This window comes from Prunus dulcis, chromosome 8, assembly GCF_902201215.1.
Source record: "Prunus dulcis chromosome 8, ALMONDv2, whole genome shotgun sequence".
Taxonomy (NCBI): Eukaryota; Viridiplantae; Streptophyta; class Magnoliopsida; order Rosales; family Rosaceae; genus Prunus; species Prunus dulcis.
The window spans coordinates 19,838,189-19,859,894 of record NC_047657.1 but is presented as its reverse complement, the minus strand read 5'-3'; the positions used below and the strand labels follow the sequence as shown (position 1 = coordinate 19,859,894).

General features: G+C 40.1%; 6 protein-coding genes across 8 annotated transcripts; 2 read left to right on the top strand and 4 right to left on the bottom strand.

Annotated features, from left to right (window-relative positions):
- Positions 1 to 1,477: 1,477 nt before the first annotated feature.
- LOC117637821 (xyloglucan 6-xylosyltransferase 2) lies at positions 1,478 to 3,321 on the bottom strand. Its single transcript, XM_034372846.1, has one exon. The coding sequence runs from the start codon at positions 3,069 to 3,071 to the stop codon at positions 1,722 to 1,724; it is 1,350 nt and encodes a 449-aa protein (XP_034228737.1). The 5' UTR covers positions 3,072 to 3,321; the 3' UTR covers positions 1,478 to 1,721.
- Positions 3,322 to 3,815: 494 nt separating this feature from the next.
- LOC117637036 (dol-P-Man:Man(5)GlcNAc(2)-PP-Dol alpha-1,3-mannosyltransferase) lies at positions 3,816 to 7,422 on the bottom strand. 2 transcript variants are annotated; one of them, XM_034371785.1, is made up of 13 exons: positions 7,148 to 7,419; positions 7,016 to 7,050; positions 6,787 to 6,924; positions 6,612 to 6,680; positions 6,276 to 6,433; positions 6,129 to 6,195; positions 5,986 to 6,039; positions 5,617 to 5,705; positions 5,334 to 5,450; positions 4,849 to 4,982; positions 4,687 to 4,765; positions 4,538 to 4,594; positions 3,816 to 4,433 (listed from the first exon to the last, which is right to left on the bottom strand). In XM_034371785.1, the coding sequence occupies exons 1-13, from the start codon at positions 7,302 to 7,304 to the stop codon at positions 4,262 to 4,264; spliced, it is 1,326 nt and encodes a 441-aa protein (XP_034227676.1). In that variant the 5' UTR covers positions 7,305 to 7,419; the 3' UTR covers positions 3,816 to 4,261. The 2 variants fall into 2 exon arrangements, with proteins under 2 accessions (XP_034227676.1, XP_034227677.1); XM_034371786.1 differs by lacking the exon at positions 5,334 to 5,450 and having other exon boundaries at positions 7,148 to 7,422.
- A 778-nt stretch (positions 7,423 to 8,200) lies between these two features.
- Positions 8,201 to 9,222, top strand: LOC117637035 (translocator protein homolog). Its single transcript, XM_034371784.1, has one exon. It carries the CDS (start codon positions 8,556 to 8,558, stop codon positions 9,129 to 9,131), a length of 576 nt encoding a protein of 191 aa, XP_034227675.1. The 5' UTR covers positions 8,201 to 8,555; the 3' UTR covers positions 9,132 to 9,222.
- Positions 9,223 to 9,519: 297 nt separating this feature from the next.
- LOC117637033 (alkylated DNA repair protein ALKBH8 homolog) lies at positions 9,520 to 11,989 on the bottom strand. 2 transcript variants are annotated; one of them, XM_034371781.1, is made up of 4 exons: positions 11,246 to 11,989; positions 11,075 to 11,106; positions 10,469 to 10,678; positions 9,520 to 10,249 (listed from the first exon to the last, which is right to left on the bottom strand). In XM_034371781.1, the coding sequence occupies exons 1-4, from the start codon at positions 11,436 to 11,438 to the stop codon at positions 9,929 to 9,931; spliced, it is 756 nt and encodes a 251-aa protein (XP_034227672.1). In that variant the 5' UTR covers positions 11,439 to 11,989; the 3' UTR covers positions 9,520 to 9,928. The 2 variants fall into 2 exon arrangements, with proteins under 2 accessions (XP_034227672.1, XP_034227673.1); XM_034371782.1 differs by having other exon boundaries at positions 10,474 to 10,678.
- Positions 11,990 to 11,992: 3 nt separating this feature from the next.
- LOC117637034 (stress-related protein) lies at positions 11,993 to 13,366 on the top strand. Its single transcript, XM_034371783.1, has 3 exons — positions 11,993 to 12,242; positions 12,393 to 12,617; positions 12,694 to 13,366. Exons 1-3 carry the CDS (start codon positions 12,207 to 12,209, stop codon positions 13,144 to 13,146), a joined length of 714 nt encoding a protein of 237 aa, XP_034227674.1. The 5' UTR covers positions 11,993 to 12,206; the 3' UTR covers positions 13,147 to 13,366.
- A 116-nt stretch (positions 13,367 to 13,482) lies between these two features.
- Positions 13,483 to 18,110, bottom strand: LOC117637032 (translocase of chloroplast 159, chloroplastic). Its single transcript, XM_034371780.1, has one exon. The coding sequence runs from the start codon at positions 17,889 to 17,891 to the stop codon at positions 13,752 to 13,754; it is 4,140 nt and encodes a 1,379-aa protein (XP_034227671.1). The 5' UTR covers positions 17,892 to 18,110; the 3' UTR covers positions 13,483 to 13,751.
- Positions 18,111 to 21,706: the final 3,596 nt, after the last annotated feature.

Sequence of the window (21,706 nt, the reverse complement as noted above, 5' to 3'; positions counted from 1 at the left end):
AAAAACATTTAAATTTTTATGAATTTGATTTCTGATTGTCATTACATATTTATTCATGACTTTTAGTTATAAAAAAAAATTGTTTATGACATTAAGTTATGCTATATTTTTATTTATAGTATTTCATATTAGATTATGTGAAATCCCAATTTAAGTTCGCACATGGCCTCAAAATCTCAGGGACAACCCTGTATAATTGTATGGCCTAGCCGATATGACAGACGATAACTAACTGATACACAAAGATGGAACAACAATTGCAAGAACAGAACCAAAACCCTATGCTTTGTGGAGTTCGGTGTCAAGTTAAAACAACATAAGAAACAGATGCGTTGTTTATGAGGATACAACATTTTCAGTTCCTTCTATATTGTGAATTAGCTACTATTGCATGTATAACTGCAGCTATTTGGCTACCAGTCATGATTTATACAGAATATCATCCAGCAAAACTAACCACGAGTAGAACTGATGGATGTATATCTTTTTGCGCAGTGTTTGGGGACTTCCAATCAAATTCATTTTTTCACACCTTCATTGTAATCTATTTGCCAGCTAGGTGTGCTCAATTTAAGGTATGTTAGATAAAGTTCTGGAAAACATAACTCAAAACAAATCCAAGCCACGACAATATATTAAGGTAACAAGATTTGTTGTGAGTTATGTTCTCCAGCCCTGCTTACGCTAATAATTGAAGATATGATACAAAAGACATGTATGGTAGGAGCTTAATTACCCAATACCCAAGAGAATAAAGCGAGCACTACCTCCAGCCTCTAGAAATACAAAACGCATACCAGGCCAAACAGAGCATGAACTTCAGCTAAGTTTTCACCCTTATAATCCCATGTTCTCATTGTGACTCACACACTGGTCGGAATAAACGACCAGTGAATCACTGACAAACCTCATCCCAAAATAACTAAGCCAATTTTGATCCATGTAATAGAAGATCCATGATACCTCCAATTACATACATTCCGAGGTATGAGGGAAAGAATTTATACCAATCGATTACTAAGAAATTGAAATAATTACTACTGGTACCAGAAAATGGAACGGCATTTAACAAAACAAGTATCAACCAGTAACCACTACTGGTTCAGCAAGCATCAAACTTAATTACGCATCTGAGGTGAGATCCAATTCAAGCATTGCACATACCCAATTAGAATTCAAATACCAATGCATTGGTGACCAACAAAATGAGGATTGGGTTTCAGAAATCTCGACTATACACATGGTGAAATAACACCCATAGACCACAAATCCCATATCTTCCAAGCAACAGCTGACAACTGAACTCTCAGCTGTTGCTTGGAAGACTTGTAATGCTCGGACAATCTTATAGCCACAAGCTGAACTGTCAGCTGTCACGACCTGATCAGCATAACCAGTACGTACAATAATAGTAACTCGAGCCAATCCATGATGCAGCTTAAGATTACTAAACTCCATGGCTTATACAGTTATAATATACAAACACAAGTCTGAACTGGTTTCCAGACATCATGAAAATTAAAAATATAATGTCTACCCAGAAGCTACAAAATTGAACAGCAAACAATAAATAATCTCTCTGATTTTAATTTGGGAAGTAATACAAATTTATAAGGAACAAAAGAATACTATCTCCACACCTAACACGAAATATTAGGCACAACATACACATCGTAACACATCCTACATCATCCAAAAACATGAGGTGAACAAGAGCTGAACTAGGAAGACGATACCTTAACAGCCTTAAATTCTGGATGAAGCAATCCAAGTTCATCTTTAACCTCAAGTGGATTGCTTGTTTCATTACGAACTCTCTTAACTCTCCTACTACCCAATGAGCTGTGTGTGAATCCATAGATTTGAAGAATCTGATTGTCCCCGAAGTTAAAAGCTCTATCCATCTGCTTCAAGCATCTCTCAACTGGGTAATCTCCAAACTTTCCACATGGCTTGCAACCAACAAAATGTGTCACTAGCGGCCACCTGTGGTCACCCAAACCAGGATGATAATTCTCAATCATTTCCTCATATCTATCAACCAAAATCCCCCAATAACCATGCAAATAATATGCATTCTCCAGATAAACCTTATCACCCCACTTCTCTCTTTGAGTGGCCAATATATAAACCATGGCTGACTGATCATCAGCTTCGAATACCGGCCTATCCTTAAGCTCCCTAGTGAGTATCTTCCCAGCCTCATCCCTAATTTTCCCTTTAGGTCCCATAGGAGCCCAAGTATCAAGCATATCTAATGACCACTGGGTATTCCTTAACAAGAAGCTCCCGGTATTGAGCCCAATCCAATTCTTTTGATCATAAACCATCTCATTCCATCCATGCATTACAAAGTCATAATCTTTGTACCTCTCCCAGGGTACTTCAAAAGCCATATCTGTAAACATGGCATCACTATCCATCCACCATAGAAACTCAACCTCCGGGTGAGACAAAAGAAGCTTCCGAATCAACGGAAGCTTGGCCCAAAAACCAGCCATTTCAGCATCCAAAAGGGCCATATTGTAAAAAACCTCAATCCCATGCAACCTACAATAATCGATTTTGTTCTTAATCGACTTCAACAAGTAATGGTCACCTACCGGGTTCTCACAGGGTTTTGGCGACGACCCAGTTACCAGAAGCACTCTAGGCTTATTGGGTCCGATGAAATTTGGGAAATTAGGGTTTTCCTTAAGCCATTTCGATCTCTGCTCGTTCCAATTTGAAATCTTGGGTCCAAGAGTGTAGGGCTTATTGGGCTCGGGTCTGTCTTCCTCTCCTTCGTCGACCAAGATCTTGTTGATATCGAAGGCATTGTAGTTGTTGGGATCGGCCGGTGTTGACTGGACCTCCTCAAGGACGCGGTGAGGCTCTGCTCGCTTGCGAGAGTAGAAGTGATCGCGAATCTCGATGAAGTCCTGCTCCGGAGTTCCAAACTTGCCGGCTCCGATTGTGCCACGTAGGACGACAACAGTGAGGACGAGACACAGGATTGTGACCTTGCCATGGCGCAGAGCTCTATGGATCCTTCGCGTTCTTTGAGCTCCTAAACATTTCTCTAATATCATAATTGACAATTGAACGTGAACCTCAATTGAACAACCAAAGTAAAAGGCAGATAAATCAGGATTTCGGATTTGGTGGGTGGGAGTAGGACTGGAAACCCCAGGATCCAGACAGAACTGGAAGCTAATGTGTGAAATTTGGATTCTGTTAAATGTTAACTAAACGCGTTTGTTAAATGTTTCTAGTTTGGGCCTTTGGAATTTGGACCCGACTGAGGCCACCACGATCTCTTATTTGAAACGAATGATGGTCTAAATTGCCAACTGGTCTAGTGAAATCGAAGATAGTATTAACTTGCAAACTCTTGGTTTCTAAATTATTCTAAATTAATCTAATTTATGTGAAAGGAGCTTCAAATCAATTAATTAAATGTGTGGGGAGAAAAATGCGAACTTGAGTGCAAAGGGAATATGCTCACAAATCGAACTTGGAACATGCTCACTACCCAAACTTAAGTGCAATACCAACTAGTTTAACCCACATATGCTATTATGGTCTGTTTTAAAGGCAAAAATAATAAATGTGAAAATCACCTGACATGGTTTTTTTCTTTTTTTTGTTGTTGCCAGAGTTAGGAAATGAGAGGGGGGAAAACTCACACACGGGTACCACGGGAGCTTTTACCCAACACACTTGAAAGCACACCAAGGATCTAGGTCAATCCAACTAACACCCCATTAGTAATCACATCACAAGTATACTTTGCACTAAATAATTATGCTGAACAACAAAGTAAATGATAATAGTGATGTAATGAGATCTTCCAATAAAGTAGACCATAGGTTCCATCTCATTTTGCAGGCACTTTTTGGCGGCACCATGAACTTCACAAGTTCATCTAAATTACAAGTTTTAGATCAAATGAGTGAAACAAAGTTTGACCGCTTCTACATTCCGAAAAATTATAAGCTAGAAAACATTGAAAGATGGATCATCAATCAACTCAGAATGATTGCGACACCAGAGTAGATTTCTGACCCAGTGTCGATTTAGGGAAAGAATACTACTCCGATTGTAGTTGTATGGCCTAGCCACTATGACAAACGATAACGAACTGATACACAATAATGGAACAACAATTGCAAGAAAAGAAACAAAACCCGAAGCTTTTGTAGAGTGCCAAGTTAAAACAACAGAAGAAAAAGAAGCTAGACTATCATCGTCTGTATAAGCGTTGTTTATGAATACAGCATCATTTGTCTTTGTCTTCGGTCAATGCTTTGTTGTCCACATAAGGATATTCAGGTGGGGCAGACCATAGACCAACCAGTATTACTAGGTGGAGGCAAAGAAGCAATGCCGATGAGTAAAGGCTTGAAGGATACACATTCCAGCAGAACTCCACCCCGATAAACAACATTACACTGCCCCAAACAACATTGAATCAACAAATGACCGTTCTCAAAGTAAATCATGCAACAATCATTGCAAGCTATGTAGCTCCTTATTCAAGGATAGAGCAGCCTACCGTAGTAATGTAGGAAAAGGCGTTTTCCACAACAGATAAGGTAAGCTATGGAAATACCTGCACTCAGACACATTATGATCTTTGAGCCCTATAAACAAAATGAATCCATATATGGAATAAACCACGCGATATCATCCAGCAAAACTTACCAAGAGTAGAACTGATAATGCAACGATCGAGCACATAGGATGCCGATGAAATTCCCGACAAACATCGTTGTCACAATATCTGAAATCACCGTGCCCAAGTTAGTATCAGTTAAAAGGACAAGTAGGAAGGCAAAAAGTTTATTACAGGAGCCTGCAACTTACATTCTTTTCTAAGAACCTTGATGGATGAATGGCTATTGTAGGACTTCTTCAAAGAGAATGAACTTGTAAGAGCAAGTTTGAGTTTTATAGGATCAAGTCTAGAGTACAAAAATTTGAAAAGTCCACCTTCATGCCTGCACGTGACCATTACCACAACATATTCAGCAAAAAGACATAAATATGTGGTCATCTCTAAGTACACCACTTGTCAAGACAGTAGAGAGTTGCATGTTATTGTAGACAAGAGCCTAGCTTAGCTCCCACTTGTGAGTTGAGTGGTATAGCATAGGAGGTTGTGATACTCACATGTAGAAATATGTCAAGGGCAGAAGAAATGTTTTCTTCGTAATTTTAATTTTATAACTTCCCAACAAAACTTTTAGCTTGTGGATAAAAAATAGGATGATACTCACACCTTACGTCCACATTTTCCATGCCACTTCCCATTATGACTTACAAAGAAGAAGATGAGCACTTTTACTTACATGCACCATCTATAATGAGCAAAAGCTGTAAGTAAACCAAGGTGCGCAATCAGCAAAGAGATTGCAAATGCCTTTGAAACAAATATTGGCTCAGGAACGAACTTGAAATTGACAGACCTGAAAATAGTCTGCATGTTATTTTCCAACAAAAGAGTAGACGAAATAATCAAGAAAAGAAATTTCAAATCAATAGTATACTGCACGTATTTCTAAATGTGCTAAAAAAAATTTGAATGGAAAAGGTCCTCTTCAATATCTTTAATTATAAGGTCAAAGAATGTACCAGAAGTGGATAAAGACACGCCCAAGATTAAACGCTCTTGAGATGTATGCAAATGGATGAGACATGATGAAAGGTATTCCCAAAAGTATCTACAGAACCATTCAGCAAGTAGCTGTCAACAAATGAACACCATAACTGGACTTGCTCTTGAAATGAGGATCTTGAAGTCTAGCTCACCTAAAAACATTGGAATAAAACACAAACATTCAACTTCCGCATTATCAGAGTTGCTTACTCTGTGAATTCTAAAATTGAAAAAATAAACATAATAGAACATAAATCAAGGCTGCAAGGCTGAATATAATGGAAACTTTTTTCACGCCTATGCAGGCATTAGTCTGTTGAAATCAAAAGGGAAGAAGTAAGCACCTGGACCAGCGCTGCACCAGATAAAGCTGATATCACTCCACCTATATTCATAGCCTGTAAAAGATGTGTTGCTATCTGAGAAATTTTAACAAATAACTCGAGCCAAATTTAAAGAAATATAGTTTTACACAAATTAATATTACCTTTAACATAAGGAGTAGTAGAGGTGGAGCATAGAGGAGCACATTCATCTTAACCGAAACAGCTCCACTTTGACAGATCACAAAAGGCAAAGTTAAACAATTATCATTTACCTCGACAAAAGTTCCTCAAGGATGTAAGAATGCTACCTGAAAATGATCAGCCCTAGATGCCACCTTTGGTGAAGAAGTGATACCAACGAAGCATGCAGGAGCATCATGGCCAAACAGTCATTAAAAAGACGGAGCACAAAAATAGAATGCATTCTTTTTGATAGGCAAAGCAAGCTCATAGCCCACCACGGAACCTGCACAACAATTAAAGACCATTAGAAAACAAAATCAGAGCTGAGACATAAGGGACAATTACAGTTTGACACAAAGTTATGAGCTGAGTAAACAATCGGCAGTTATCCACAAAATCAGACAACATTTCTTTGAAAACTGAAAAATGCAAGTAAAATGAGTCATTCAATTTTGTCATACCACATCTGTCTTCCCATAGATGAATAATATGATTCCCAAGTTTATAACGTACAAAACCCCGAACAAAATCTGCAAAAATGAAATAGAATAGAAACCATGAGATTAAAAATTATGGGTAAACCATACAAGAAAAACATCGATAATAAAATTCGTAATCCGAAAAAGAATAGATTACCTGAGCTGGATAAACTTCGCCTCCTGTAACATACCGAACAGCAGAATAAAAGTATAGGAAACCAGCAGGATAGACCAGTGGCCCTGTGTCGCCTTTTAAGTTACCATAATCTCTTTCTCCATCAAGAAACCCACTAACCTGTCAATTGACTATTGTTATTTTCTTGGCAGATTTCTAAGGAACCAAACAGAGAAGAGGAAAAAAAATGAGATTGAGGAAGATCACCCACTTGTGACATGTAAGCGTCCCAATCTATCTTCGTATCTGAAACCAAACACTTATGCTATGACCAATCCACATTCATGCATACATACATACATACATATGTGTATTTGGGTGCGTGAGGGACAAAAAATCTTACAAGGGACATATGCAATGATGAGGGCGACGAGGACCGCATCGCAGAGGAGCAAAGCGAAAGCAAAAGCTACCTTAGGATTTTTGAATAGCTTGATATTTGAAGCCTTAGAACTCCGCTGCTGCGAGGGCTTCACCCGCCTCGCCGATTTGACCGCCATGGTTGAATCGTCCTTGGACCTGGAGCTACTGGAGCTCGAGACTCTGGTCAGTGGTCATCAACGTGCAAAAGCCAAAAGAAGGCCTAACCGTTAGATTTGAATACTAAGCACGATCTGACCTTGCTGAGAATCGGACCAGTTATTGGTGAACAGAAGCTCAGGCTCAATCAAACCAACAGCATAAGAGTTATGACTTGGCTGGCCCGAAAGTGAAATAAACCCAGAAGGTTAAGCCCAATATAGGCCCATTGTGGGGAGAAGGATGTGGAATGGACTCACTAGTTTTTTTAATTTTTTTAAATTTTATGGAAAGTGAAAATATGACCAACGAAAAAAGATGTGAGCTCGATGTACATTGATTGTTACTCTTTCCATGATAGCTTAAGTTTTTGGTCTAGTGGTGATTTTCACATGCATATCTTTTTTGTTTTTGTTTTTATAAAGTGATATTCTAAACTACTCTAATGCACGAGAAGAGAGATTGAACTCGAATGCAATAGAGCGGGTATACTACCTTAACCAACTATTCTAACCCAAATTTACAGTGTATGCCTTATTTTGTCCCACACCCTGAATAATAGGATTTCACATATGAGAGGATGTCGATTTCATACATTATTGGAGCCCTTAAACTTTTGAATACTAGTGGTTGTTTAACTGTGCAAATCACAATTTTATTTTTACTTAGCCAAGAATGTGAACGTGTTTGTTCCATGAACTCCAAATAGCGGGCTACGCTGTGGGGAGACTTGAGGTGGAGGAGAGAGAGAGAGAGAGAGAGAGAGAGAGAGAGAGTCAGTTGAGTTGAATTGTGTGTTTTGGATGAATACAAGTTGGACAAGAGTCATCTTCCCTCGCAATCTTATCCCGTGTGTAAGTCACCGAGACAAACCGACATTGTGGTTTTGGTTCTAACTCTCTAAGCCAAGCCACGTGGTGGTTGCACTCAACTTCAACATCCACAGAGGCACACAGCAACTAGCCAAATGTAAAACACCAACGAAACCATTGGAGCATTGCTGCTGCAGGCCCGTGCTTTCTACCATATCTACAATCTCTCTCACCCACGTGTATGTATTCCACCAAGCCATCCACTACTTGCCTCCTCCTCCGCCCACCTGTCTCTCCATTTTCCTACTTTCTCAAACTGATTTAGCCCCTTAAACTCGCTCTCCTCTATATAACCCCCACCTGAAATTCCTCCAACAGAAACCATACACAGAACAAACACACACACTCTCTCTCTAAAATATGGATTCCCAGAACCTCAAACAACGCAGAACAGACGATCCCGACACCGCTGCCACCACCACCACCATGAACAAGAGCAATTACAAAAGCAAAAAGGATATGAGGATGGACATGGCCAAACGCGGCCTTAGATCATTGGCCGTGGCGGTTGCAATCCCTGTCTCTCTCCACCTGCTTGCTATTTACTTGGGCTCCACCGACAACTACCCCACCGGCTCCTCCAAGCCCTTCTGGTTCCCACCCTTGTGGGCCCTGCGCTTCATTTGCCTGGCTTCCAGTTTCTTGATGGGTCTCTCGGCTTGGCTTGTGTGGGCTGACGGTGGCTTCCACAAGAATCCCACGGCTCTGCCTCTTTATCTGGCCCAGCTAGGATTGAATTTGATTTGGGATCCGATTGTGTTTGGGGCAGGAGCGCCTTGGGTCGGGTTGCTGGTGTCCATGGGGATGTTTGGGACTATGGTTGCCTGTACTCGGGTGTTCAAGAATATCAATCCAGTTGCAGGTGATCTGATGAAGCCCACTTTGGCATGGGTTGCCTTTTTGGCCATTGTAAATCTTAAGCTCGTGTTCCATTGAAAATTTCATGTACAAAGCTTTAGTATCTTGACATATACGGTGTTGTTGTGTAAGCATCTCTCAATATGATGATTATGAGCTTGATGTGTTCTAGACTTGGCCCCGTTTGAGATTGTTTTCTCTTTTCTCCAGCGAAAATCTTTAATTATGCAAAACAACAAAGTAAATTATAATAGTGATGCAATGAGATCTTCTGATAATAGGGTCCATCTCATTTTGCATACAGTTTTAATGGCTCTATGAACTTCACCAGTTCATCAAAATTGTAAAATTGAGATCAAATCATTATCAGAATTATACACAAAATCACGAACAACTTCAACAACCGAAAAAAAAATTCATTCATGCTGATTTTTTAAAGAGTGATTTATGCACTAAGCTTCTTGCTCAATCCTACTACAAGAAAGGCAACCTTGTACGTCCATCCAAGCTGAAACTGAGACTAAAAATTGGACACCAATGCTAAGTTGGTCCCATAAAGGATTCATCTTGGTCACTGGAATCTTGGATAATCTGCTTCCCTCAGCATCTTTTCCAAATTGCCTCCATTTGCAAATCACAGAGATTAGACAGTCCCAGTGAAACCTACCAATACTAAGTGCTTTCCCAGTGCAATCTGATCCTCAATTTCAATCCCGCAGACACATTTTCACCCACAAATGTGACAGATGTGCTACATAGGAACCAGGTTTCCTCCACAGTGATCGAAGTTCCAAGTCCTACCACCACTAACGTATTTGATGACCAAAAGGAATTGGAAAAAAGAAAATATTCTGCTGGTTATTAATGACCTAGACCTACTCAACTTGGCAAAGCTTCCTCAGGGTTATGGAGATTCTCCTCTTCTGATTTAGTTCCTTCCCTTCCCACTTCTGAAATCCAGGCATGCGGTTAATCTCGTGCTTCCAAAGGTACCTTGCTTCTCCTGACATAAAAATTAGGGACCCTGGGGTAAGATAAACAGGAATCTTGGCCATGGGCGGATCCTTTTCACCATCCATTAAAAAGCCCCTGCTTGTTCCATCAACTAGACTGAAATGCATCACGCATGATGACTCCAGGGAGAGAATGGCAATTCCATCTTCAAATCGCATAAGGTCAATGTGTGCACAGATCCCCTGCACAAAAATGCCGGGAGGAGGGGTGATGTCAACCTCACTTGTTGTTCTAGTAGCAGTATATCAAATGCACATAGTTGATGGTAAAACAAATGGTTGAAACTTTAATTATTTTGAAGAATACAGTATTATGCTCATTAGGAAGACATAAAGCAATGTTTACTTCAATATTTTAGATAGAAATCAACATCTGGGGCTAAAAATAATAATTTCTCATACCTCACCTGGTTGGTAAGAATTTAGAATTAGTTGGTCGAAGAGTGGCTCTCTGCAGAAAAGATCTGATGGAAATGAACACTCATTCTCTTTCACATTATCAGTACTTCCCAATACTATAGGTTCAAGAACAAAGTCACTCGCAAGTACAACCTTGCGAATAGAATGCGAAAGCTCAGCTGCCCATGATGGAAGGTCTCCAAATCTCATAGCCTACAGGGAAAGGAAATTCTTTCAGTTGGCTTGGCTAGTGGGATGGATGATATTCAATTGGCTTATGTATGCATCACTCTTTCTCTTCAATACAGGTGATCAGCAAATTTGACAACCAAACTAGTATCAGCAAATCCATACCAAAAACAAAGGACAAAGCTTATATTCCTTGTCATCTATCTTAACTTTTTATTTGATAAAGCAGTTAGCATACATTTCATATACAGTTTGCCAATTGGGGTAGTAATTGAAATGCTTTTCATATACAGGCTAACCAGATTTTGCATATCAAAATCCCATCTTCCCCATTTAATTTTATGCATTTCAATAAAGAAATGCACCAGGCCAATCCATAATTTGCATCCTAAATGTGTATGCATATGGGATTATGCGCACCTGATTGTGCGAGGCTTGAGTGAACCATCCTTCTGCAACCACAAGTTAATAAAAGCCACTACATATGAGATTATTGCAGACAACACCACCAAGCATACATATTTAGTTCACTTAACAAGTTAAACTAATCTTGAAAATTCAAAAGAGACTATGAGTGAGAAGGAGACGCACCGTTCTGGATTGTGGAGAGCAAGGAAGACTGGCGTTGAGGAGGGAGGAAGTCTCTGCACAACCACAACCCTTTGATTTCTTTGATTGGTTCCCAGGAATGGCTTGGGTCAGATCCATCTCCCAATTCCAAGTCCTCGCCGTCCGATGAGTCGCCGAACACTTGCCTCAGAATTTCCTCGTTGGCAGCATCCATTTCCTCGTTGTAATTTTGAGCAGGCAAAAGCTAGTAATTTTAATAACAAAAAGTCATTTTTTTATCTCCGTAATTTACCTGTCTAATCACTTTGAATTGAAATTACCATAATTGAAAAACCACATAAATAAATAAAATTTGAAAAATCCAACAGAATCAAAAATGACTTTTTGCACCGTTGATCTGATGTAATGTTAAACTACTTTAAACCACTGATTTTGACGACTGGTTTGTCAAAGAACCGCTCGTACGGTACGCAACGTTGCGCAGTATCCTTAGCCTCGTCGTAGGTGATTACTGATTGGATGAATCAAACAGCAGACGCCTCGGCGAGCGTGCCACGCCAAGTGGATTGCATTTGCATAGCCCTTCGTGCCATGCACAGAACAGTTCACCCAGCACATCGACACGTACCCGTTGCAGTGTCATCCTAGAGGTCCACGTGTCACCATCCTGTATGATGACCCCATGCTGCCCTCGCTTCTTCTCAGCCGTCCATATATTCCTACCAAGTACCAACAGAGGAAGACTTCCCCGGGAAATCCTCCCGTTGACACATTTGACCGTATCCACGGATTCAAGAAGCGCCACGTGGCAAAAATATCTCATCCTGACCGTAGATTTTCTTGGAGATTGTCGCCCAAGGTTGGGCTCCTTATAAAGACGGAATAGTTGCAACGCTTCCCTTCGTCTTCCTCGTTTCAATTCAAAGAGTGATTCAGAAGGTTTTCTCCTGAAAAGGCATCAAAACTTTATACACAGAGCGAAATGGCGGATTCAGAAGCTAAGCAGACAACAGAAACGGTAAACACTCTCTCTTCGTCTTTTGTATTTTCTTGTGTATGAGCTTCCTTCTGCTTGGTTTGAAAACGCTCCGTTTTCCGGCAAAAATCGATCAATAAGTTGATTTTGTGTTTTGTTTTTTTAATATCGTATGTGGGATCTTGAACGAAGGTGCAAGTGAATGAGAAAAATCTCAAGTATATGGAGTTTGTTCAAGTGGCGGCGATTTACGTCGTGGTGTGCTTCTCGAGCCTCTACGAGTATGCAAAGGAAAACTCCGGTCCACTTAAACCGGGGGTTCAGACCGTGGAAGGCACCGTCAAAACCGTAATTGGACCGGTCTACGAGAAGTTCCACGACCTTCCCTTCCAGCTGCTCAAATTTGTCGATCGCAAGGTCAGTCTAATTCAGAAACGAAAACCCTAGATTTTGCCGCCTGTTCATTTCTTGATCGTGATCACGTGGTTTGCAGGTGGACGAGTCCTTGAGCGAGTTGGACCGTCGCGTGCCCTGTCTTGTGAAGCAGGCGTCGAGCCAAGCCCTATCGGTGGCTCAGAAGGCTCCGGAGGTGGCTCGAACCGTGGCTTCGGAAGTCCAGCAAGCCGGCTTGGTGGACACGGCTAGGAACCTCACGGTGAGCGTGTACGCTAAATACAAGCCAGTGGCTGAGCAGTACGCGGTGTCGGCTTGGCGCTCACTGAATGGGCTCCCGCTGTTTCCCCAAGTGGCTCAGATAATGGTCCCTACCGTGGCTTACTGGTCGGAAAAGTACAATGAGGCTGTTGGTTACACGGCCGACAGAGGCTACTCCGTGGCGGCGTATCTGCCGTTGGTTCCGACGGAGAGGATTGCCAAAGTGTTTGATGAAGCCGAGAATGGCCCTGCTGTTTCGACTAGTGGTGGAGCTGTTGCTATGGAGCAGTGACAACCGTTGATTTGGGTGGTTCTTACGGGTTTATCTTTTTTATGTGAGTTTTGTTTTGGGCCCGTTTTCCCTGGTCTTGAATTGTAAATTCAAGTGGTAAAACAGTATGGGCTGCAAGAAAATTTTGGTTGGGTTTCGTTTAGCATAAATTTTGTTGTAGTTTTATTTTAACCGTGTTCTTTAACTAATAAATTTTGTTGAACTTAAGTTATTGAAAGCAGTTTAAGTGATCTAATACAAGCAGTTCCAATCCAAGTTGTATTAAGCAGCAGAAATAATTTGAAATGCATCTAAGTGAGAACCCAACTGCAATTTACTTCCAGGAAAGCAACAACAAAATTCAAAACTTCTCTTCGTGTTGAAATCACATAATCCTCGATCAGATTCATAACAGCAACATCTTATTGAACAAGTGAAACAATGGTAAAACTAAATTCCCCTCCCTCAAGGTGGTTCCATCTCATTTTTTTTTAACAATAAAGTGATAGGAAACTCCAGATCAAAACAAATTTAAGCATCATTCAACAAGATCATAAGATCGACCTCATAAAATAAAATAAAAACATCATCTAATGGAAACATATGATGAGTAAATAAAACATAATCTAGTAGATTGAGTAATTCTCACTGGCTCCGGGCCAGATAGTGTTGCATATGGACCTAACAATCGGAAGAACAGCCACGAGCGCAATTTGAAGTTGTTCAGAGCTGCTTGTTCTAACAGAAATCTGTCCACTGAGCTTGTTGTTCACTCCTGCACGAACAGTCATCTTGTAGTTTCGCCCAAGGGAAAACTGGGACACAAGATTTACCATCAAGGCCAAGTCACCCCTATACTTCACTAGGGACAGACCAACTGAGGATTGATCTTGGCCAATTGGATAATCTGCTTCCCTAAGCCGCATCTCCAAATTCGCTCCATGTACCGATTCGCCCTGCGATCGGACAGTCCCAGCTGTACCAACCAATATCACACGCTTGCCAAGTGCAATCTGGTCCTCAACTTTGAGTCCAGTGGACACACTTTCACCTAAAAATGTCACAGCTACTCCGGCACCTGTCTTGTTCCTCTTGAAATTTTTGAATTTGGTGTCTCCTCTGACAATGTATGCAAATTGCTTTCCAATGTTTTGAATGTCAAAGCCTACCATACTTGATCCATTCTCCCCATGCTTAGCAGCAACTGAGGAATCCAAATGCATAGTGAAATATTTCTTATCCTTAGTAAGCTGAACAGTAACAGCTGCCGGAAAAGAATTAGCAATGGCTAGACTTTGTTCAAGGTTGACACCATCATACCCGCAGTCGTGGTCCCACCCTTGGACATCCAATACTGCCCTTGCCGATAACTGAGAAGTTGAATCCAATAAGCGGTACCTGTAAGCTGGATTTTCACTATCAAAAGAAGGCGGCAGAACCATATCAGGTAAAGGTACTGGAACAGCTGCTGGACCACCATTTTCTGGATCTTCTTCACCCAGATAACCATAATCATCTGCACTAACCTTACCCTTCTTCTTCATTTCTTTCATTCTTCTCAACTCTTCTCTCCACATCTTCTTCTGGAGGAGCTTAACCCTATAATCGTACTCCTCAGTGTACGCCTTCCTCTGCTCTTTGCTAAGCTTAGCAATCTGAGCTTTCTTGAGAGGCTTGAATGATGGAAGCTGATCATACTCATCCTCTTCTTCCTCTTGATCAGAATCGGACAAGTCATCCAAGTCGATGTCTGAATCAGCATTCTCTTGATCAGCAGACAGCTTTGGATGGGGACGAGGCTGCAACAGCCAATTCAACAAGTATGGAAGAGGAGGTGAACGGGAACGGAAACCAAAGAGCTTACGGTTATCAAATGATTCCTGAGGTTTTGAGAGATTAGTCGCCTCAGATAAAATCTTCATAGAGTAGCTTAAAAGCAATAGCTGGGGTCTCCAACTTTGACCATTAGGGAGCACTTTCTGACCATCTCTATTCTTCCGACAAGAGGGGTGGTTCTCTACAAGACATATTGGACTTATCATACTTGGACTCATAAACCTTAGATCACCAACAGCTTGTCCAATGGTCTGCTGGAGGATCTGAGACCGCTGAGCAACAAACAACTCATAATTCAGAGGGGAACCTGATGGTCCATCAGGAGGAGCAGAAGCGCCATGGGTTAGAGTGACTATGGTACTTCTCCAAATTGAAGGACCAAAGGCACTAGTAATTGATCTCAATAATGGCACATCATTTAGATCCCTACTTTGGGTATCCAACCGATCCACATAGAGGACAATATCTGGGGGGCATTTTTTCGTGAACTTCTGTACAAAGGATAAGATTTTACGATTTACATTCTGTTCCATTGCAGCAGATTTAAGACCTGGTGTATCAAAAACCCTAATCTTGACTCCATCGACCACTCCAACAATTTCTTTGACAGTAGTTGTTGCAGGTCCAAATGCATAAATTGGGGTCTTTTCTTCACCAAAAATTGAATTTATAGTAGCACTCTTCCCAACACCCGTTTTGCCAAGAACCAGTATGTTCAAGGAGAAATTCAAATCATCTTTCCCCTCTGCTTCAAGCTGGAGAGCTGTCATCTTCGCAGCATCGGGGCTAAATTCTCGACTGTTTTGCCTCCCCGAAAGAAGAGCTAGGCGGTATAGAACCTGCCTAGCTACTGAATCTTCTGTAGAAACACCTAATCTCTGAACAAGCCTCAAGAATTGAACCCTTATCTGTTGAAACTTTTCCAGTTTCGCTTTCTCTTCATCACTCAAGTTGTTCTCAGATTCTCCCCCAACTGTGACATTTGAAGATGTAAAGAGATTAGAATTGTTTGGTCGTGAAGCAGGTTTCAAAGAGCGGATTGAAGATCCCAAACCAGCAGGACGCTCAATGGAGAAAAGCCGGGATCCATCTGAGGTGGTAATTGTAACATTGCCACCATCTGAGGGAGCGGCTGATGATGCTTTCAGAAGAGCTGCCAGTGAAGCAGCATCAAATAACTCTTTTCCACCCCCTTCCTCGTCAGTGTCCACTTCTTCATCCGAGTCTGTGACAATCTGGCCATCAATTCTCTGTGAATGATCATGATAACTCTCAGCACCTGAGTAAGAACCAGTACCTGATCCTCGTTCCAATTCTTCCAAGAATTGTTTATCAGCTTCAGAGCTTCCAAAGATCATACCTTCGTTGTTACCATCTGCTATTGAACCTTCATTCTCCCCTTCATCATCTTGGAGATCCTTATCATCATCATCATCATCATCTTGAAGATCCTTATCATCATCTTGAAGATCATTATCATCATCTTCGGTTTCTACCTTTATCTCTCGGTCCAAAATGGAATTTGCATTCACCGATTCATTGCCACCTTCATCCAGGAAATGCTTCTTCTGAACTTCCTCTTCTAGCTTTATTTCTTCGTTAGTGGAACTCGGTTCCACAAACTCAGGGGCCAGAGATTTTACAGAGACTGCGGCTTCCAATTCATCCACTTGATCATGTACACCAAAATTAGAATTAGCTGGTCTTGCCTCATAAGCCGGTTCATGTTGTGCTAAATCAGAAGCACAGTTCACACTTTGGGTTTCAGCTCCATCCCCTACAAAAGGTTCGTCACCTGACACCACTTCTACTTCATCAGTATCTAGCTCTGTCGTGAGCCCTTTCTGTCTAGTTTCAGAATCAGATTTTAGTTCATCTTCTCTTTCTGGCCTCTTCTCGAAACCAACTTCATCAGCACCAGCAACAACATCTTTCTGTCCATGAACTTCCACATTCCCAGAATCAGCAACTGCCACTCTGTCAGACTCGGAATCCACACCATCCTTTTCAGCCAACTTATCATCAGCTAGTTCTACAATCAAAGAGTTCTCTTTCTCATCAACACCACCCAAAACTGTACTGTCTTCTTCAACCACTCCACCATTCTCTTTACTCTCTATTTCAACTTCTGATGTGCCATTGAGTACATCGCCTTCCTTAGACTCTACAGCCTTCTTATTTTCTATTTCAGTCACCTCCAATTGCGTCTCCGGCACCGAACTTCCCTCAACCACAGAGCCTACACCCTCAACAAATTTCGATTTCTCAAGCTCCTTATCTACTTCACCGCCTACCAAGGCATCAACAACATGCCCTTGGCCACCACTTACACCATTTTCTTTCACCAATTCACCAAAATTTGCATTCTTGCCCGAACCAGTATCCACCAAAATCTCACCGTTCGTTCCCAAGTTATCCACAGAACTCTCACCCCCAACAGTCTTCGAATCCCTATCAGTAACAAAAGACTCCCTGACCACATCCTCAGCCCCCAAAACATCATATTTCGAATCCCCAGCATCATCCTCGCCATCATCATCATCATCCACTGAGACCTTGGCAATCGGCCTCTGGCTACTGGGATAGAAAAATTCAGAAGAATTGACAAACTTGACTGGGGAATCTTCTTCCCCTGCAATAGCTTTAACTACGGTTTCTTTATCTAAGCCTCTCACAAATGCCCTCTCGGAATCAAAATCCTCTTCCCCACTCACAAACCCCTCAGTCTCAGACCCACCATCACTACCGTCACCAGGCCCACCATTAAATTTCTCGTCATTATCTGTTTTCGAAACATGGGTTTTTGGTAAATCATCAACATCAGAATACTGTGGGGGAGAAGAAGCGGAGGTTGGAGAGGAGAGGGAAGAACCTGATGAGTTTGTGAGGTGCTGAACCTCTTCTAAAGCAGAAAGCTTGGAGGCGTCCATGGAGGCTGTGACTGAGAGAAGATAAAGAAAAGGGGTTTTGGGTTTGGTTTCGCTGCACTCTCAAGAGTGACGAAGCGAGTGTTTGTTTCGGGATTGGGTTGTGAGGAAGAGTGAATGGAAGGGAGGGGAAAGGAAGGGACAGAGAGTGGGGAGATAAGGTTTTAGAGTCGGGAAGGATACCTCACGGGTTGGGTTGGGTTGGCTTTTCCCAACTTCCTTGTTTGTTGTAGAGATGGTCCGGGCTGGGAGTTCCATTCGCTGTTCATTCCCCTGCTAAAATTACGAAATAGTCCTTTCTCTAGATTTTTCTTTTTCCTTTCTTGTGTTTTTTTTTTTTTTTTTGCCAGATCTTTTTCCTTTCTTGTTACATCTTCCTTTTATTAGTTGCCAACTAATGAGAATTGTAAACCTAATTTTTCTGCCTTTCAGAATTGCAATCACTAGAGGAGTCTTGATGAGAAATTATTGTATGGTAACGTAGTACGAATATGTGGTATAACTTGTTTATGAGCGGATGGCGAAGTTGATATTTCTCACTTTAAGGGCCAGTTTGGCATTGTTGTGCTGTGAAAATAATCACTGTCAGATTTGCTGTGTGAGAAATCAGCTGTGAGATAAAGCAGTTTGGCGTTTGGTAAAATTTTTGTTAAAAATGTTGTTGGTATTGATTTTATGCATAATCAGAAAACGATTGCCACATAATCATTAAACCCAGCGCCTCTTCGAAACTGATTCCTGAATAATCAGAAAATGAAAGCACCTCATTAGCTGCTTTCCTTTATAGTTTTCTCTCACAGCAATTTTTAACAATAAGTGATTTTCTCACAGTTTACCAAACGGGTTGGACTTCTCAAAATTTTAAAAAAATCACTTATTACCCCACATAAGCAATGCCAAACGGGCGTATAATATTAATAAATATCCACTTATTATATCACATATGGCCGAAATATGTCATCTGGTCATACTACAATACCACACAACCAATATATTTCTAAATAAACTAAAATGTTGAAAAATGATTCATTTATATTTACTACAATAAAATAATTGTATATAATAATTTTGACTTGTTTAGCAATTTTTTTATAATGATTAAAAGCATTTCGTGAAATCAATTCCTTTCTCATATTTGGTAAGTCCGGGCATAGAAAATAGTTGCATAGGCACATAGAAAAGTAGGGGGAAAGTTAACCCTCCTCCCTCCTTGGGTTTTATTTTCTCTCCTCATGTGAAAGTTTGGAAAAATTAGCCAACATTAAATACACATTTTTTATTGTCCCCATTAACAATTTATAATTACAATATAGCATTAAATGCATTCTTTTTTTATTTGATTTCATATGGGTATAATTAGAAAATTAAACAAACTTTGTTTTACATTCATATACAAACCAAACATGTAAAAGGAAATAAAGTAATATTTCCAGGTTACTTTCTCAAAATTACCAAACATGAAAAAGTAATCTTCCATTTCCCATCCTGTGGGAAAAGACATGAGAATTTATTTCCCGTCAAATATTTTTCATAAACCAACGAGGCCTAAGTGGTTTAAAGCGATTTTATGGAGAAGTACATGAGAGGTGCTTCTGCCCAAAATCACTTCAAGTGATTATCGAGAAATACATGGGAGGTGGTTCTCCTCATAAATGATTATGGCCTATCTAAAATCACTCTCAAATGAGCCATAAGAGTACTTCCGACTAACAAAAGAACTCATATCAATACCCATTTGAATAAGTGATTTATGTTATTGTTTCGTTGGTGGTGTTATTTCAACTCAAATCTTATATTTGTGATGTTTAAACAAATGATTTTCGTACAAATAAAAATAAAAATGGAAAAAGTTGAAAATATCTAGATCAAACAGCCAAAAGAAAACAAGTAATTGTCAGGATTAGGGTTTTCCTTGCATCTGTCAATACTAGTTGGACTGCTCATTGTTTGTTTGCATTTGAAGGATAACGTTGTGGAATGAGGATTGGGTTGTTGTAGAGTTTGTTGGTTGTCTACGTTTTGTTGTTTTTCTGGTCACTACGTGTTTCCGCTTGCTCCCTCTCATTCCTCATCGGCTCATCATCTACAATGGATGGCCCAAACTCTGTTAGCCTCTCTCAATTTACACATAACTCCACCTTCCACATTCACCCAAAACGTACAAAAAAATATGTTTAGAGAAAGCCCTCTTTTTTATACCTTTAAAAAATAATAATAATAACTTTAAGATACGGGCCATGACCAACAAAATTTGGTGCTGCCAAAAATTGGGTTGAGCTACAAATCGGTAGCCCACATGGGTTGAGTATATACTGTACTGAAACAAGTAGGCTCAGTTAGGCGTTGATGGCCCATTCAGTGGCCTAATCTCATTAACCCAACCTCGCTTCCCAGAAAGAAACCAAATTTTTCTTTTTCTTTTTTGGCAAAAAATGGCAGGTTATTTGTTAATTGTGTTATATTTATATAGTAGTGTGATTATGGAAAGGATGCGTCGATAATATGTCGATATCATTATCGTCCCAAACAATAACGTTCAACCATATTATCGGTATAATGTCAACGTGTATTTTTTCATTACACATTACAAATTTTTTTCCCATGTATTGATTTATCTAGCAAATTCCAGTTTCATGGTTGTGACATAAGATTTCTACAAGGCATCTGCAAGTTTGCCCAAAACGATTAAATAACATTGGCTACGTCCCTTTGTGGCAGCACCAAGAGCAGTAAGAAAATGGATATAATCTGATGTGGCAGATGAGAATGATATGGGGTTTTGCTAATGATTAGGTTAATAAAAACAAAAACCTATGCATGATTAAGTCTGCGTGATTCCTTCTTCCTTGCCCACTTTTCGAAGGTACATGTGATTGATCTTTTTCAAAGTCCAACAAGCATACTTTATATTTTCAATTAAATTAATCCACTCCCTAATTTTTAACCTTTTTTGAGTGGTGGGCAGCCAATTGACTCGCCAATACATTATGCATGACTAAATAAATAAATAAGAACTCGATCAACTTTGGATTTGCGAAGTAAAATCTACCAAAATAATTAAAATGGAATAACCAAATCCTAATCCCATCAACATCATCAACATCTATACAAAATAATATATATACACACCGAGTTCCAACAACTTACAAAACAAATGTACCAAAATATGAACTTACAAATTAAAGTGCATATTTTAATAGATATTCATGCTCATGACTTTAAATTCTTGCGGACTCGTCCGCATATTCTTCTGTTTACAGCCTTCCAGTAGTATGAAAAGAAGGCAAGTGGATCAGAAAGCAAGTTGCATATTTGAAAGGCCAGAAATCACAATTTAGTCTTGTAATTTCAATTTTGAAAATTAGGGATATGTGAAATTAGAGAGGTAGACGAAAAAGAATGCCAATATTTTCGAGTTTAGTACATAAGTTACGTGCATATTTTCGAGTGTTTGTTTTATAGGTTCTTGGCATAGTTCATGCATCCGTGCATAATTGATGAAGTTGATCATGCAAATTGCAATCATTTGGTTTTGGTGTGACATGTTGTGTGTGGCTAGTTAGTCGCATAGCTTATCACTTGGGAATTTTTAAGGTACGACCTAATAAATTGATGTGGTTTGGGGCACTGGTTAGCTGAACTTGAACCTATGCCATCCTCTTGTCGACCTATATTGCAAGTTGCAACTTGACAAGTAGAAACTTCTTAGGCTGACTGTGCATCACAAAAACGACAATGAAACTTAGGTTCATTATCTTAACAAATATTATGGAAATTAATTTAAAATAAATTTATATTTATAATTTAGACTAACTCCC